Genomic DNA, 19,760 nt, shown 5'->3' with positions numbered 1-19,760 from the left:
ACTAATTTTTCCAAAAATTCATTGGTGGACTTCGGAGTGCGAGACAGCAAAAGTCAACCGAAAAAGGAGTGAGAATCATTTTGCTTCATATCCTACCCTTGAAAATCGAATATTATGGAAAAAATCAATAGCACAAGGAAAAAAAATATTTCTACAAGCAAAACGTGAAGCGTGGATTAAATATTGCAATTCAATAGACATGCAGGAATCATCCCGAAATGTGTGGCATAAATTTAATTCCTTACGTAAACCATGTCCACCTCGTAGAAAACCTATAGATAATAGTTGGCAAGACCAATTTTTAATGCTTTTGGCTCCACCATCAGTACACCTTCCATATAAAAAAATAGAGGAAAATATTTCTAACTTTTCACTTGAATTCCCTCCCATTTCTACAGAGGAATTAAAAAACATAATAAATAATATTAAACCCACTGCACCAGGTCTAGATGGAATACCATACCAAGCCATAAAATATCTACCTAAAGCAGGTTTAGATATTCTTGTATCTTTTTACAATAACATATTCCGTACCGGTATAGTACCGAGGGAGTGGAAAGATTATATAGTTCTCCCAGTTTTAAAAGCAAATAAATCACCACATTGTGCTACATCTTACAGACCCATAATGTTAATTTCAGTTTTGGAAAAAATATTCGAACGAACGATATACCTCAGAATTACCTGGACACTAGAACGTCAACGTTTCTTTTATCCTACTCAACTTGGCTTTAGAATCAATTATGGCAGTCAAGATGCAATAGCTATCCTAAGCACTGCAATTCAAAATAGCAAAATTAGTCGTTCACACTGTTTTAGTCTTTTTATAGATGTGGAAAAAGCATATGATTCTATCAATTTACATATGCTTTGTAACAAATTAGAAAATCTTTTCATTCATCCTCAATTATCGTTAATCATATGGAACCTATATTCCAATAGAAAGATATATGGATGGTTCTCAGAAACAATTAGTGACCCTCGTTTCACTAGCATAGGAATTCCTCAAGGTGCACCTTTAAGTCCTTTATTATTTAATATTTACACAAATGAAATTCACTCCTTACCTCTTTATCCGTTCCAGTTAGTACAATACGCAGATGATTTCTGTTTTTACTGTACTACAGATGATGCAACCCAAGGTATAATTAAAACACAGAGATTAATTAACACCATTAGAGAATGGTTTCATAATGCAGGATTAACCCTTAGTGAAAATAAATCCAAAATCATTTGCTTTAATAACAAACGCAAAGATAGTTATCCCAATAATATTTTACAAATTTCTGACATCCCAGTGACAGATTCTCACAAATATTTAGGTGTACATTTTGATAGACGTTTTACATGGAATACACACATTTTATATTTATTAAACAAAGGTCAAAAGATTTTAAACATAATTCGTAGCATGACAACAACAAAATGGGGAGGCCACCCAAAAATTTTACTTCTCTTTTATAGAAATTGCTTTCGTTCATTTTTCGACTATGCAGCTTTCAGCTACGGGGGAGCAAAATCCAATCTACTCGACAAAATAGATATATTACAAAGAAAAGCATTGAGAATTTGTCTAGGTCTTATGCAATCAAGCCCCAATGTAAGTGTTTATATGGAGAGTAAAGAGACTTCTTTGAGTCACAGGCGGATTCAATTAACAATAAAATTCCTCCTTAAATCATGGGAAAATCATCCTCATCCATTTAATAAATTGTTTGAAATACAAAAACAATGGGCTGAAGCCGGTGTAATAAATCCTCATACCACCTCATATTTCCTTGTATACTGTCATTACTTATTTACAGAACTTCGATCTAATACTTTCACTCTCTTACATCCTTTGATCTATCAACTAGATATTCCATTATATACTCAATGTTCAATCCACTTCAGAGATCTAGGTTTACATGCATTGTACAGAGAAAAATGGCCAATGCATGTAATGATTTACACCGATGGTTCTAAGAATAACAATAGTGTAGGATGTGCCTATTACATCCCAGAGAAAAACATTTATCAACAATTTAGATTACCTATAGATTCATCTATTTTTACTGCGGAAAGTTACGCCCTATACAAAGCCTTACAATATGGAATAGCGGAAGACTTTAAAAAAATTCTTCTCCTTACAGATTCGCTGAGTGTTCTTCAAGCATTATCTACATCCTATCCCAAATTATGTCACCAATCATATCTTATTATTTTAATTATTCAACAAATTCAACTTGCTTGCAAAAGAAACATTGACATACAATTCAGTTATGTCAAAGCACATGATATTAATGTAGGAAATGATAGAGTGGACATATACGCTAAACAGGCCAGAGATTTACAACTCATAAGTTTCAATAGGTTAATGTATACTGAATTATTACCACGAGTAAAAATCAAACTTATGGAACAATGGAATAAATGGTGCAAAGATCAATTTAAGTTTGTGGGCAACACATATAGATGGATTGCAGAATTTAAATCTAAAGTCCCTTGGTTCAATTCATACACACTCCCACGGCAAGTCATAGTTTTTATTAATAGATTAAGAACAGGACACGTACGTACACCAGCACATTTAGCAAAAATAAAAATTAAAACTCAAGAAAATTGTAAATGTGGCAATAATAATCCTGATGCTCAACATTTAATTCTAGAATGTCCAATCTATTCAGATCAACAAATCATACTCTACAAAGGTTTTCAACATTTAAAAATTCCATTTCCAATATCACTATCATCCATTTTAACAGATTTATCCCCTTCATTAATATGGATGCTGTATGCATATTCTCGAAAATGTAGACTTGAAATATAAAGTGATTTTTAAGAAACAGCAAAATGGACAAAAAAAAGTGAGTTATTTATAATAATTGTTATATATTTGTGATTCCGATTAATTTGTGAGACTAACTGCCAACTTTAGAAGAAAACATTAAAAGAAATAAAAAAAAAACAATAACGATGTCCAAAGTCGACAAGATAATGCTGACAGGGACAAAAAAAAAGAAGAAGAAGAAGAAGAAATTCCTGCAAGAATCATCACACTTTCGTTGAAGATGCTAGCATTCTGAAGGGTTTGAGGTGCATTTAAAAGCTGATACGAAGTGTTTATAACTTTTGTAGGATTATTTTTGATAATATTCGTGTTCCTATGGCTGAAAGAAGATGAATGACAGATAGTGAGCACTGGCGTGCTGTTGGATGCATTGAAGCAGGACAGCCAATCAAAGATGTCGCTATTTTCTCTTGCGTTGATCATTCGGTAATTTCTCGATTATGGAAATAATTCCAAACAAGTCAAACAGTTGTTTGGAGACCTGTGCCCGGTTGTCCAAGGATTACCGCCTCCTCTGATGATCGATATATTGCAATAGTAGCCAAGCGGCACTTGGTAAGACAATATCTGCTAGTACTGTTAACCGAAGGGTTCACATGAAGGGATTGTATGCCCAAGTACCACGTGTTTGTGTTGCACTAACTGTCCAAGCCAGAGAGGGCAAGATTAAAGTGGTGTCGTCAACATGTCAATTGGACTGTCTCAGATTGGTGCAAAATCCTGTTCACAGATGAGTCCAGATTTGCCCTGGATCAGACGATAAGCGTGTAAGGGTCTGGAGAGAACGAGGCACATGCAATCAGGCCAAGAACATCATTGAACATTATGCATTCAGAGGTGGCAGCGTCATGGTATGGGCTGGAATTTCAATGGGATATCGCACCGAGCTACACATCTTTAAAGGTGGTTCAGTGATGGCTGCGCAGTATCGGAATGAAGTCTTAGACTCTACGCTGCAGCAGTTGGCCCTGATTTCCTCCTTATGGATGACAGTGACCGTTCCCATCAAGCCAACATTGTTGACGAGTACCTGGAAAGTGAGGGCATTTCTCTTATGGAGTGTGGCCGGCATATTACCCCGACCTTAATCCCATTGAAAACCTTTGGGATGCCCTCGGGCATGCTGTCTCTGCACGTTTACCTACTCCAGCCAGTCTCAGAGAGTTGGAAACTGCCCTAATGGAGGATTGGCCATTGCTCGCATCTGTGATAGTTGATCACCTCATTGAAAGCATGGAAAATCGTTGTAAAGTTTGTGTGAAGCTCCGGGATGGTCACATACCATATTAATGTAAATTTTGTTTTGGTCACATACCATATTACTGTAAGTTTTGTTTGGTTTGTTTGCCTTTAAACATCATTATGTTAATGACCCAAATGTGACGTCATCATATAACTTATGAAAAGTAAATATTTTTTTCATCTTTGTACACAATTCTTGTTTTCTTTAATGCATAAACACATTTGCTACCTTCATGTGCAATTTTGTGTTAATCGAAGCTTTATTTTTCCATTTTTGTTGATTTTACCGTTGCGTTCTTAACGTTTGGAAGCATGTTATAAAACTGACATTTACTTAAAGTTTGTCTTGAAATTTTGTATGCTCATACCTTCAACAATGTAAAACAGGATCTAACCCCTCGCAATAGGTTTGGACTATTCCAGTGACCTTCACTTGTTGTGTTCCGTGGCAATGCATCTCGGTAGTGTTGGCTCGAATGTATAGGGATTACAATGTACATAATTGAAGAGCGTGTTCTCCTCGTTCGTAAATACTGGCAAACTGGTTCATTTAAAGCATGTCAAAGGGCATTTCAGACTGAATTTCATGTGAGACGTGTACCTTCAAAGTGTTGTATCCAGAAATTGGTAAGAAAGTTAGAGACAATGGGAAGTCTTGTCACACAGCATTCAGGAGGCCAGAAAATGTCTGAAGAGACAAAGCAGGATGTAAAGGAGTGATTACTGGCATCACCATTAAAATCATTGCGAAGACTTTCCCAAGAAACTAATCTCCCATACTCCACGTGTCAAAAAAAAAAACAAAAAAAAAACTATCGCACAATCGCAGCGCTGAAAGAAGCTATACGTCAAGAGATTGAAGCCATTACCGATGCCACTTTAAGAAAAGTATTCCAGAATTTGGAGAGACGTGTACAAGAGTGGTTGCATGTGGAAGGGGACCATTTTCAGCATCGAATATGAGCAGATCCTATTTTACATTGTTCAAGGTATGTGCATTCAAACTTTCAATACAAACTTTAAGTAAATGGCAGTTTTATGGACAAAAGTTTGGGACCTCTAGCGAGGGAATCACCCTAACCTGTTTGTTATAATTACAACATTTTTAATTATTAATTTTAGCTGTTTATAGCTTTGATGGTTTATTGATAAAAACATGAGCACTTTACAATTTGCATATGCCTTGCAAACATTGTTTCGGTACCTGGAGGAAACTCTGGGGGGTAAAGGCGGCCAGGGCCATGGTGCTCATCACATCACCCCCACCTTCGGCCGTGATCAAGAAAGTGTGGGCCCTACCCCACACCCTGTATATACCTTCATGGTGTGGTGCATAGCACAGGGGAACACTTTACCTTGCAAACATTGTAATACACAGGAATTACTTTTGTTGATTCATACATGGTAATTGCTTGTCTTTCGGGTGCTGGTTTGATGACCACAACACACTTACTGGCATTCAAGTTTAAACTGAGTGCTTCACCAACTTGCACATTGACAAATTTAGTGGGAGGAGCACGGGAGAAACGTGTCCCTCCCAAAACGAATAAGTTTGTTTTCTTTCAAGTCCATTTTATGCGCAGATAAGATAATTGGGACTGGACCTATAGTTTAATGTCATATCCGAACCACTATGTGCCCCCACCAAGTATCGAACCCTAGACCCTCTGATCACAAGACAATGATGTTACTACTATGCCATCAGGAAGGCATTATATTACAATGATAAAAAATGTTCGAGCAATGTTTTCCACATAGTAAAAGAATTAAACAAAGTCGAGCACAAATACATTAATCAGGACTAGATTTACTAGACACTTTTTAAGTTTTTGAGTTTGAGTTTGTTTTTAAATCCACTTGATGTACAGATTGGTTAACAGGGACTGGATCTACAGTTTAAAGTGGGATCTGAACCATTATGTGCTTCCCACATAGTGGTTGCATCGATCAAGGGGTTTCTTGTTCAATACCCGGTGGAGGCACGTAGTGGTTCGGATTCCACTTTAAACTGTAGGTCCAGTCCCGATTAGCCTTACTGTGCATAAAACGGACTTAAAACACCAAATCAATTAATCAATTAATGAACATTTATGTACCTCCACTCAGGATTTCTTCTTGTTAACTTTTTTAACTGATGAACTCTCAAGCTTATCTATTGCTTTCTGTAATCATTGGTAATAAAAATTATGTAGAGCTACTTCTATTTCACAAGAATCTACTAATGCCATCACCTTATAAGCAATGGATCCAAGGTTTGTTTTTTGTCAGAGGTACATTGTAGGGTAATTCGGATTCCACTTTGAAGGTCAAGCCTGATTAGTGTATCTCTTCTTAATATCTACAAAAAAAACCCTGCACATTATATTTCTGCTGTGATATCTCATAATGCTTTAGAATATCCTGAGAAAAATTCTAAATCTGCCCATGACTGTGCATAAGCACTGTATGTCCGATATAATATTATTTTACAATTAACATAAACATCGTACATTACCTGTGTATAGTATCTTCTTGTATATGTTAAATGTTCATTGTAAGTGGGATTTTGATACTATGATGAACAAATAAAATAATATGAAGAAGTGTGTGTGTGTGTGGGGGGGGGGGGGTGTAAGGTGTGACCCTTTGTGAAGACACCACCTCCTTTTCACATAGTACATGCTGGACTTCATATTTTGCAGACTATGTGCAGTATTACCCTATGTGGGGTTGGTTGTGTTCTACCCATGTGTGTTTGTGATTGTCCCTTTATCCATTTTATCTTGTCACCATCCATCCTTATATTCACTATTAGAAAAAGTGCCAGAAAAATATGTTACACTCATATCAATCAATATCAAAAAATATGTGACAGTATTCCAGCATATGGTATTGAAATTTGAAAAAATAAATATGTTTACATAATTTAATACTTCATACTTTTTACTTGTTTCTATTCTTTGTTTCATCCTTTAAGTATGCTATAAGATAGCATACTTAATATAATTTATTAATTTGAAAATTATATTATTATTATTAAAGCATGTTTGTTTTAGGGCATATTAATGGAGATTTTAGGTATAAGTGCATATTTTACATAGATGATTTTTATGTCATAAAATTCGTTCTAGACTTGAATATGGAGAACCGTTGGTAAAAATCAAAATGTTAATTTATTAATGACCAATTTATAGACTTTATTATTTTTATTGGTCACTGTTAACCACATGTAGTCATGGGCACTGCTTTTACTGTCATTATAATAACCCCATTGAGAGTCAGTAGGGATTTTACAATCCAAATGTGTCTGTAACTGTATTACTGCTAATACTAATACTAATACTAATTCTACACTTGAGCAATCTGCGGGGTGTAAGGGGTACCTTCCACGTAGGCGCCCAAAAGTCAACCTCACTTCCACGTAGTGCATCCTGGACAAGAGACTAACGAGGCTCTGGCGACTGGCACTATGGCCAGTATAATTTTGTGTGTGTTGTCCTGTTATATGTCCTTGTGTGTGCTGAGTGCGCGTTTACAGCCTCAGCTTTTAACAGAAGTCAGAACATTTTAAGGTTTTAAAATTTTTGTTATGCAACGTTAGAGTTGTTATTTGATATGGTAAGGGGCTGGACCTCGTATAATGTGACGGGAGCAAAATATCCTAAGTGCTGACGCTCCCAAAATTTTAAATTCAAATTCAAAATTCAAATTGAGCAATCTGCAATAATCCATTTGCAAAATATCTGCCAAGATTGACTTGTGTGTGTGTGTGTGTGTGTGAAAATAAATATTTTGACTGATAGCAACCTGTACAAAATTTTATTTACTCATTCCAGATTCTTCACACTTTTGCCTGGAGATGTGATTCTTACTGGTACTCCTGGAGGAGTTGGTTTTGCTAGAAATCCTCCTCAGTTCCTGAAAGTAAGTCTATTTGATTTAATTTGATTTTTCTTATTTTGTGTCACTTTTGTCTAATCGTGATGATTTGATGAAAGGACACTCAAAAAGAACCATGCTCAGACTGAGATTCGAACCCGAATCCTCTGGCTGTGCTAACCACTCCACCATGGAGGCCAGTGAAACTAAGTCTGCTTACTTTTTTTTTTAATTACCACTACTGTCCACCACAGATTTTGCCCTCATTAAACATTATTTGTCACCTCTCTCTAACCACAGCCCTCTTCTCTAGCTCCTAATCTGGACCTCTGGACAATCTTTCACTGAATCAATCCATCTTCTTTTTCATCCCTTCCATGCTTCTGAAAGTACGTTTCTACCTATTATATTACCAACCATTCTGTAATATGCCACCGAAGTTATATTAACCCATTACCTGCAGCAGATCTATATATAGACTCTCTAAAAGTGGTTGTTGTATTGTGGCAAGTAATTTTTATAGACACCACTTTGTCGTGCTTTTATTAGTCTATATGGCAATCAAAGAACCTATTATAGATGCTTTGTCGGTTCCTGAAAAATACTTTTTTGTAATATGGAATTAGAGCCATGGTGCTCATGGGAGACTCGGGTTCGATTCCCAGGGTTGGTGATCTAAGGTTGTAATTTTTCTGGCCTTGTCCCCACATAAAGCATCTCACACTCACCCAGCTTCAAATCAATGGTTACCTGGGGGCAACCCTTGGGGGTAAAGGCAGGTGGAGCATGATGCTGATCACATCACCTCCAAAATGGCCGAATTCGAGAATATGTGGAGCCCTACCCCCCACATCCCCTAAATGTGTCTTCATGGCATGGTGAACTTCACCTTTTTACCTTATGTAATATGGAATGTTTATTTGGCACAGTCTATATATAGAGATTGCTTTCCTTAGCTTCATTATGGGGCAAGTCTTTTTATAGTTATTATTTACGTTGAACGAATATATAAACCATTTTACGGTTGCATCTATATATATATATATATATATATATATATATATATACACACATATGATTTCTTTTTGGAAGCATTTCCCTACGTCAAAGCCACGGTAGCTCAGTTGTTGGGGCATCTGACTACCATGCGAGAGACCCGTGTGCAATCTCAGCGGGGGGAGAACCGGGATTTTTTTCAACCTGTTCAAGTAGCTTCAACGCCCACCCAGCATTGTATAAAGTGGGTACCTGGAGGAAACTCTGGGGGGTAAAGGTGGCCAGGGGTATGGTGCTGATCACATCACCCCTAGCTCGGCCGAGATCAAGAAAGTGTGGGGCATTAACCCCTTATATGCCTCCATGGCATGATTCAAAGCACAGGAGAGCACTTTAATTTTACTTTTTACTTCCCTTTTACTTTACTTTTTACTTCCCTTCAACGTCGCTGCAGGGAAGGGGTTAATGAAATTTCTGCAATTGATAAACAGCTCATTATTATATCTGATCCTTCAGAATAATTTTTTATACATCAGGTGGTTATGCTGATGAAATTAAAAATAGTTCAAATTTTCACCACCAGGTAGAAATGTGGCACTGATGTAACAGCAGCCAGAAGTCAGACATGCAAAACTTTTATTTTTAGTTTATGTCAGTACAGCAGTGTTCAAGATGCATGCCATCAATGTGAATGACTCTTTGGAAGTGTCAGATCAATGGTCCGATGAAGCATTTCTCGGGATGTTGTTCACTGTGTACCAAATTTTGGTGCCACATTTCCACCTGGTGAAGAAAATTTTTATCTATTGTTTTCCATCAGCATTGGGTCTCAATACCAAGTTTCCCTGCAATCTGATGCTTTGAACCAGCTCCAGAGGGCTCCGAGTAGGGGAGCTTCAATTATGACGACCTTGTACAAGTCCATATATTCGTCTTCCCTCAAAGTTTCCAATCATTGCCTCTGACCTCTTTGTTAGTTAGTGTTTTATACAGTTTTAAATGTATTTTCATAATATACATTGTAACTTCATTTGTTTCTAAAAATCCAAAGTAGCTTCTACTTATTATACTTATCTAATATTTAATCTCTACCATTATTTCACCCGTTTCTGTCAACTAAACACCAAGTAAATATACATTTTAGCAAAAAATTGCAGGCTCAACCAGGACTCAAACCTGGGTGTCTGACTGATCGGGCCTGCATTTTTCGTTAAAATTTCTACATAATACATCTCCTGTGTGTGTTGAATTGTAAGTAAACAACTAGCCTCTCAACACTAGATTAAAGGATAGACTACCCTAATGGACTATTAAACTACCCTTCAGTTAGGTGGGGATTATTTAAAGCAAGCAACAGGGTACAGTTGAATGAGGAAGAAATTGGGAACATACAGCAGTGCAACAGTGTGCTGCATCGTCCAGTGGTAGAAGAAAAGGGAGTAAATGGAGGGGGGCAGTGTCTCTCTCACTCCCCCCCCCCCACACACACAGAGAGAGAAAGCATTTCTCTGGATATTTTAATGCCCTGCATTTCTTGCCTTTCGGTGACTTGACGATGGATCTGAATGAAGCAGCTCAGCTATATTTATAACCCAAGTAACCACAACAGTTGGGACAACTGCAGTTTTTACATGGGAAAGGTTGGGTTTACATTGGATTGGCAAATTCAAGTTGGTCTTATGTTGGGCCAACGGTTTTGCCAATGCTTGCCCAACCATGGAAAAGTGAGTCAAAATCAGTTTTAAAAACTATTTTCTCCTGTTAAGACAACTTTCAAGAGTATGCTGTAAATTCTAGAGTGTTCCTTTCCGAATATTTCAGTCATAGCACATACTGGAAATATAATATTTTGTTAATGAAAGTAGGAGCAATTTTTAACTTGTAGTCACTCAAGAGTCCTTTGTTTGCTTAGCTATAGGATTCTTCTTCTTACAGGATTCTTATGACGGTGGTTCAAGATCCATATATGTAAAATAAATAATGTTATGTGCAGACTAAATTCCATGAAAGGTGTAAAACTAAGTAAACTCCAGAAAGTTTTTGTGCTACCACTTGAAGGTATGTTTAAAAACAATGACACCATATGAATGAGAAAGTAGTGTGTACTTTTTACACAAATCATATACACAATAAATTATGTACACAACACAAACCTATGTATCTATACTTTAGTTTTCAGTATGTTGGGCTAATGTTGGAACCACACCCAAAATTACCGTTGCCCGACGTTATGTTCTTATGTTTGGCCAACCATTTTCAGTATGGTTGACCCAATGTTGTGCCAACTACTTTTGGTTACTTGGGAACCCAAAATGAGAATGAATAGTTAACCCCAGCTTCAAATAAATAAGAAAATATAAAGGAGCTAATGGAATAATACTTTCATACCATCCTGCACTCATCAACAAAAATAAACTGTGTCGGTATATGTATGGTGAGGAAAGAGGGACCTAACAAAAGAGGGTGAAACAAATGATTGACAATGTGTGAGAAACAATGTGCATTAAAAAAACAGAGAGAAGTTCTGAATTAATTATCATTATCCTATTATCTGATTTTGAACAACTTAGCTATTTTAATGGCATGTAATACACGCATTGTGAGTGTTAGTGTTAACAGCAATGTATACTAGTAAATAAATATTTATTGAAGGAATCTTTTTTTATTTTCAGTCAGGAGATATAGTTGAAAGTGAAATCACGGGATTTGGAAGACTGAAAAATACAGTAGTGTAAGCAAAAAGCACATATTTGCATAAAAAATTGCCATATATATACAGGGTGACTGGTAATTAGATGTATTCCCTGAAAGGGGTTAAAGTACAGACAATTTGCAATAAATTTGACCATATGATACCCCGTCCGAAAATTAGTAGTTTTCGAGATAATCGAGTTTCAATTGTTTTTTAAAAAAATTACAATTTTCCACATAAAAAGATGAATCGAGAAAAAACTGATAATTGTAGGGAACTTATTTAAGCGTTTTCTGATAGCTAACAAACAAGTGGTTCGTTTAAAAAAAAGTTTTTTCCAAATAACAATCACATGTAAGTACCGGGTGGGTCTAAACTTACAAGTGATGATAAAAAAATGCACTCTTAGTTTACTTGGCAACGTATTAATAACAAAAATGGTATGACACGAACCGTACAATTTACTTAAATTACTTCCTTGAGTCATCAGCTATCCAACAAGGTACAAATGTTGCTAACATTTACATTTGTGTACAAGAAATAATACTTCATTCATCTTCATGTGTATGGAATCAATGAACAATACAATTAAAGAACATTACACGTCTGGCTCAAAGTGGGCACCTCCGTTACGAATGCAGGCACGCAGGTTTTTACGGACATTTGGTCTCTTAACTCGTGATGTGATGGTGTCCTTGATGTGTTGACCAGCTGTTAAGATCTTCTCCCTGAGCTCTTCTTGCGAGTTTACCGGTGCCTTGTCATGTGGCTCCAAATGTAAAAGTCGCAAGGCGTCAAATCGGGGGATCGGGCCGGACAGGGAATCGGTCCGCCTCGGCCAATCCATTTCTTTGGGTACTTTTCATCCAGCCACTGTCGCACGCCCAGGCAGAAGTATGGATGGGCGTAATCAACAATCATTTCATCGAGCCATTTTTCCTGCCCCAAATCTTAAATGGCATCACTTATGAACATTTTTTGCGGAACGGGATGGCAATGTTGTTGGAGGATGTGCCTCTAGCTACAAGACATGACATGATTTATCAGCATGATGACTGCCCAGGTCGATCCCCCGATCGATTTGACGCCTTGCGACTTTTACATTTGGAGCCACATGACAAGGCACCGGTAAACTCGCAAGAAGAGCTCAGGGAGAGGATCTTAATAGCTGGTCAACACGTCAAGGACACCATCACATCACGAGTTAAGAGACCAAATGACCCGTAAAAACGTACGTGCCTGCATTCGTAACGGAGGTGCCCACTTTGAGCAAGACGTGTAATGTTCTTTAATTGTATTTTTCATTGATTCCATACACATGAAGATGAATGAAGTATTATTTCTTGTACACAAATGTAAATGTTAGCAACATTTGTACCTTGTTGGATAGCTGATGACTCAAGGAAGTAATTTAAGTAATTTGTACGGTTCGTGTCATACCATTTTTTTTATTAATACGTTGCCAAGTAAACTAAGAGTGCATTTTTTTATCATCACTTGTAAGTTTAGACCCACCCGGTACTTACATGTGATTGTTATTTGGAAAAAACTTTTTTTTAAACGAACCACTTGTTTGTTAGCTATCAGAAAACGCTTAAATAAGTTCCCTACAATTATCAGTTTTTTCTCAATTCATCTTTTTATGTGGAAAATTGTAATTTTTTTAAAAAACATTTGAAACTCGATTATCTCGAAAACTACTAATTTTCGGACGGGGTATCATATGGTCAAATTTATTGCAAATTGTCTCTACTTTAACCCATTTCAGGGAATACATCTAATTACCAGTCACCCTGTATATTGACTTATATATTGAACAATAATTAATTTGCAATTTCCTTCACTGTATACCATTACATTGTCTATGTTATTGTTAAATTTAAGTTGTATTATTTTATAATGTATATAGATGTGAAAATAAAAACCTTTTTGAAAAGAATGTTTAATCAATATTGATGTTGCATTATTGACACAAGGCTGTAATATCTAACTCTCTAGCCTTCTTAAACCTGAAGGTTCATGGCTGCAGCAACACAGGCCTTCCATCTGTTCCTATCCTGAGCAAGATCTATATACTCTTTTCCACCCCTACCGATTTCCTTTAGGTCCATCTCAACGTTGTCCCTCCATCTTCGTCTTGGCCTTCCTACAGGTCTCTTACCATCAGGTTTCCCAACAAGAATCCTGTAAACTCCTCTTTCCTCTCCCATTCGTGCCACATGGCCTGCCCACCTAAGTCTTCTTGATTTCATTATTCTAATAATATCTGGACATGAATACAAATTATGTAGTTCTAAATTATGTAACCTTCTCCACTCACCTGTCCCCTCATCCCTTTTAGGTCCAAATATTTTCCTAAGGATCTTATTTTCAAATACTCTCATTTTATGTACCTCTTTCAATCTAAGGGACCAAGTTTCGCATCCATATAATAATACAGGCAAAATTACTGTTTTGTATATTTTAACTTTTAGTTTCTTAGATATTAAACGAGAAGACAAAAGTTTATGAAGAGAGAAGTAATATGCATTTCCTGAATTAAACCTGCTTTTTATTTCCTCTTTAATATCATTTTTATTTGTTAGTATTACTCCTAAGTACTTGAATTTGGAAACTGGTTCAAACGAGTTGTTATCAATAATTAGATTTTGATTATTACCTAACATTTGGTGCCAGCCTGTAAGCATATATTTAGTTTTCTCTTTGGTAACTTCCAAACCTATCTCTTTAGCAGTTTTGAAAAATATTTTAGCATTATTCTTAATTGTATTTATATCATCCCATAATAAGTCTATATCATCTGCATATGCCAACAACTGAGTCACGCTGTATAATTTTAGTCCTTCATTAATTTCTTTTACCTTCCTAACAACATATTCTAAGGCAAAATTAAAGAGTAATGGAGATAATGCATCTCCTTTGTCAGACACATTAATACCCCACACGAATTTTACTTTTGGTTTCATTGGTGCATACTTTTATATTAACAAGCTCTTAGGTATTCCAAACCCAACTAATATATTATATAATTTATCTCATTTGACCGAATCATATGCTTTTTTGACATCAATGAATAGCTGATGGACAACACAAACACAAGGCTGTAATAAAAAGTAAAGTGCTCTCCTGTGCTTAACACCACCCCATGAATGCATATAGGAGGTGTGGGGGTAACGCCCCACACTTTGTTCATCCAGTCGTGAGTGCAGGTGATGTGATCAGCATCATGCCCCTGACTGCCTTTACCCCCCCCCCCCCCAGGGTTTCCCCCAGGTGCCCATGTCATTCGATGCTGCGTGGGCACTGGGACCTCTTCAAATGTTAGAAAAGTTCCCGGATTTGAACCAGCCGGGATTGAACTCGGGACCTTTAACATGGTAGTCAGACACGTTACCGACTGAGCCACCGCAGCCACACACAAGGCTGTAATGCTGAAACATATATAATCTGGAAACATAAAACTAAGGTTAGATTGAATTTAGTATACGGGATTATCAGTGATGCCAACATATATGGGCCCGAGCCCATCCAATAATTTGCTGTTATTATTATTATTATTTATTTGTTATAATCCACTTTGAATCATAATAAATAAATAATAATAATAATTATTTGTTGAGACCAAGTGGATTGCTTTAAAAAACAAAATAAGTGTGCATTCCAGGATTAATCATTCATGGACGTCCTGAAGAGGCACGTGCAGCGCCGGATTAAGGTAGGTGCTATTGATGCTGCAGCATTATGCCCATTCCTGAAATAGGCCCAGATGAAAACAGACGAGAATTTTCCAAAATCTGAACAGTTTCCTTTTGCTATATTAACCTGAAAATAAATCTTAGAATTAAATTTGGAGCCCCAATTTTGGATGCCTAGATACAGGGTAAATTTTGAAACCTTGAAAGTTAGTTGAACAGAAAAAATCGACAGTATGCAATTTCATCTTAATCCGGCCCTGGGCACGTCCCCCTCTCTGGAAAGAACCCAAAGGTGGTATATTTCACACATATATTTTCGTTCCAGTCAAGCAATTCATGTTAACTATTATAAGGTCATTTCAAGAAAACGATAACTTCACACTAGAGGAGTGTTTTTGAGGTGTCAACACTATTATGGGGAGAAATGTGTCTTGTCACCACCCACCCCAGAAAAATAGGTTGCTTGTTCCTTCTTGGTGGAAATATACTACTGACGTCCATGGGTGCAATGTTTAAAATAATTTAGGGCCGAGCCGATACCACTTTGAACCGATAACAATACTTGAAAATTGTAATAATTAAAAGATGTTGACTAATATTTGTGTGCAAGTATTCCACTTGAATTATATGAATCATTTTACCAAGAGATTTGCTTTAAAACATTCAAGAATTCATTTTTACCTAAAACGAGTGCAAATACTTGAAAGTGTCCTACAGCATTTTTGTTGCAGGGTGATTGCTGAAAACTCGCAGAAATGGGCTTTATACATTTATTTACAATTTAACAAAACAAGGCTCGGATTCTTCCAATAATTCTCTAATTTACATTATTTACATTCCTCTAACTTGAGCCCCACGGCGGAACTGCCAAGTGGAAGCTGAGCATCTGCAGAACTGCCTCGGGATGCTTTTTCTCATGGAGGCCACTGGAGCCCGAAGATCGCTCTCCCTTCTGCTATCCAGTTCCTAAACACACTCTCCCTGTCCTCTGCCAGAGGCCATATTTATACTTCCTCCCGCGTCGCATGGGGGAGGGCTGAAAGTCCAAACCTTATTGGCTCTTTTAAACTACACAGAACCATGGAAGAAACCCAAGCATACAGAATCATACACAAACACAAAAAAGAAACAAAAAACAAATACTGTTTGTAACAGTATTATACTCCCCTCACCGAAAAAAAAAAAAAAGGCTTACCCCAGGTAAGTCTGTGTGTCCAATGTCCTGGTGAGGTTTGCCTGAAATTAAAAATAACACTAACACCGTCCACTTCACTTCACTCACTTTACACTTTCCGGAATAAGTCTCCGAATGTTCCTGTGATCTCTGGAACCGGTGACATCCTAATTAATCATCGTGAAGTCTATTTCCAGGTGTGCGCAGTTTGACATCCATGGCAAGGACGTCCTCTTCCAGGCTGCTTCCTTCTTGTAAGGTTCTGGGATCGAACCTCTTCCCATCTACTCCTAGGGAAGGAGTAACATCCAGCACGTGGATTCGTGGCACTTCTCTGCTTAATTACTACAGAAAGTGCAAACACTCGCGAGTAAATATGTGCCTCTGAATAAAAGGAAACTTTTTACTAATGGAGATTTCTATTAGAACTGTCCCTTTAAAGAAACTATTTTCTAAGGGATGTGGCAAAGGAGATAAGACTGGTTTGTTATGGTCTACCCAGCTGTTTCCCCTGAAACTCCATGGGGTGTCTCTGGGTCAGCTGACCGTTCTTCCTGGCACCTTTCGTTTCCACCAGAAACCGTACGTCACGCATCGGGCATCTTTTCACCTGGTTGTTCACTGCTAATGCGATCGAAACCAAGTTTTAGACCACTTGCTGTGCTCCATGCAAAACTTGGCTATCGCTCTCTTTACTGTCATAATTGCTGCTTCAGCGAGATCTGCTTGTGGGCGGTATGGAGTAATGTAAACGGGTTTGCAGTTGATGGTTTTCAGTACTTGACGAAAAAGACGGCTACGAAACACACTTTGATTGTCACTGGTAAATATCGATGGGAAGCCGTAAAGGTGACAATATTTCAATAAAGCGTTGGAAATTGTCCTAGCTGTCACTGTAGTCAAAGGTGCCAAGAATATGTGTCTTGTGAAAGAATCTTCAATGAGAAATACGTAGCGATAACGCTCCCTAGAGCTGGTCGGAAATGGTCCAAACAAATCTCCATACAATTTCACTCCTGGGCGTGACTGATTGCGACTTCCATGAATCCCATCTTTTTAGAAGAATCTGGATTGTATCTCAAACAGGTGAGGCATGATCTGCAGTAATCTCTAACATCAGAGTAAACATTTTTCCATGTAAACTGTTCCAAAATCTTGAACAGAGTCTTAGCTGCTCCTGGATGTGCGGCGTGAACTTCGTCATTGGATATTTGCAGCACTTCCGGTTTCAAGGAATCCGGTGTCCAAATCTTTTGCTGCTGTCCAAACGTGGGAAACATCCCCTTCCCTTCTTCTATGTTTCTGTAGAGTATCCAATCTTCATCCGGTAAGAAGTGCTTAGATGAAAATCGAAAACTTTCCTTTTCAATTTCTCATCCAATTGAACTTCCTTTCCCTTAAGGCACGCAATTAACAAAGACAAATATGGGTCCTTCTGTTGCTCTCTTGCCCATAATTGCTTATCTTCCAAGTTTATATTGCCGGTTGTTATTTCATTTACTTCCAACTTCTTTGCATTAGGTTCTATTTCTGATTGAGTGCAATTGTTGATTTCGCCACGAGGCTCAGGCGTTATATCTCCAAGGAGTTCAACAGAAGCGGTGTCAGGGTTGTCTCTCAAAAGACGTTTAAAGAAAACAGAGCAATACAATTCTTCATCTTCGCTGTTCCGTCCATCATCATCCGAATTAGATAGTGCCATCACATCTTCCTCAATGTCAACTAAGATTACTTCCTTTCGTTCCGTCCCCTGCGCAGCCGAAGGACTGGGACTCGAACCAGAGTCCTCTCTTACCAGGCAAGTAGGCTTCTTTCTCTTCCTCTTTTCCTGAAACTTGCTGAATTTCTCATTCACATCCTTCGCGAATTCGTGGTGGTATTTATATCCACCATCCGGGCATTCAAAATGGAGATAACCTTCATCCTTCAGGTCGCTAATCGGAATATGATCTTCTTTTACTTTCCTCGCCAATAACCTTTTCTTTTTCCTGACTTTTTCGGCTCTGGGGGTTTGCAACACTTCTTTGTCGCGGTTCTCTTCTACGTGAATGACAGTGGAAGACAGGAAGTTACTAGTTTTCTTCTCTTTCTTCCCAATTGTATCAAAAGGAATAATATCGTCCCTTTCATTCAAAAAAGCCCAACCGTTCAACGCGGGTGCAATTAAAATCTTTGCCCTTGCCATAAAACTTCTACCGGCGATCAGGTCATTCTGGGTCTCTCGAACCCGTTGACCATAGAAAGTAACATTGAAAAAGACATGTCCCACAGTGGATGTTTTCCCTTCAGCTAACTGTACATTCAGCTTACTATGACTTAGTTTCGCCCCCTTTTCTTCCAATTTCCGAAATAAAGACAAACTCATGTAGGATATATTAGCCCCGGTATCCATATACATAGGGATCTGAATTCCATTTATTTCTCCAAAAACGAAAGGTTTCTGAATTTTACTATTTGACATCTTTACTTTTGTCGAATTACAGGCGCGTCTCACTGTCACGCTCTGTCCATGACGTTCTTTTGACTTCGAAACATTATCTTTCCTTGCAGCTCTGTGAAAACTTGCCAGATGTGCAGTTGATTGACAAACACTTGCGTTCCTTGCCAGACATTCCTGGGTGGTCAGTAGTCGCTTTTGTCTCCCTCGAAACAGCAGGGGGTTCCTTCCCTAACCTAGAATATTTGGCAGGATCCAGAACATGTAATAGATTCTCCCCCGCGGCGCTACTTGCCCCTCTAATGGCCACCAATCCCTCGGACTGAGGAGGTGTGGCGCCTCTCAAGGCAAAGTTAATGATTTCCTGTTCTGTCTCATACTGACGAAACGTAGCGTTTTCCAACATCTCTCCCTGCAGATTCAAAGCATACGCGTGAAGCTCTTTCATGCTGTTGAAATTCTGACATCTTAATCTCTCACGATACACAGGGTTACATTTACGCCGAATAAAATTAACCTTCTCTTCGACTGTAGCAGTGTATTTTGCCCTCTCGAACCATCTATCTATCTTGCAAATATAGACTGCCAATGACTCGCTTTTTAGCTGAAAGCGAGAATCCAAGAATCGCTCTAATTCTCGTTCGTGATCCAACCCATGAAAATTCTAGAGCAACAAATCCCTGAATTGCACATATCCTTCAAACGGGCTTGAAAAATGAAAGAATTCCTTCACTTCTCCTTTCAACGCTAACGGAAGGTGATACAGCAATAATTCCTCTTCATTTATGCCCAAAAGATCCCTGTATGCAACCAGTTCATCCAAAAAGCTATAGACT

General features: G+C 37.8%; 1 protein-coding gene across 2 annotated transcripts in view; it reads left to right on the top strand.

Moving 5' to 3' along the window:
- The window catches only part of LOC146003090 (oxaloacetate tautomerase Fahd2a, mitochondrial), a 68,080-nt gene extending 56,332 nt beyond the window's left edge, over positions 1 to 11,748 (top strand). Inside the window, exons 4-5 of one of the 2 annotated variants that reach the window (XM_083141260.1) lie at positions 7,888 to 7,975; positions 11,599 to 11,748. In XM_083141260.1, coding sequence (XP_082997386.1) covers positions 7,888 to 7,975; positions 11,599 to 11,661 — 151 coding nt within the window. In that variant the 3' untranslated portion in view covers positions 11,662 to 11,748. Of the gene's footprint in view, positions 1 to 7,887; positions 7,976 to 10,861; positions 11,575 to 11,598 lie in introns of those variants that run through there. The other variant, XM_083141261.1, reaches the window with a different exon arrangement.
- The last annotated feature ends 8,012 nt before the right edge of the window (positions 11,749 to 19,760 follow it).

This window comes from Lepisma saccharinum, chromosome 19 (genome assembly GCF_977018435.1).
Source record: "Lepisma saccharinum chromosome 19, izLepSacc3.1, whole genome shotgun sequence".
NCBI classification, from domain to species: Eukaryota; Metazoa; Arthropoda; class Insecta; order Zygentoma; family Lepismatidae; genus Lepisma; species Lepisma saccharinum.
This window is presented reverse-complemented; position numbering and strand designations above follow the sequence as displayed.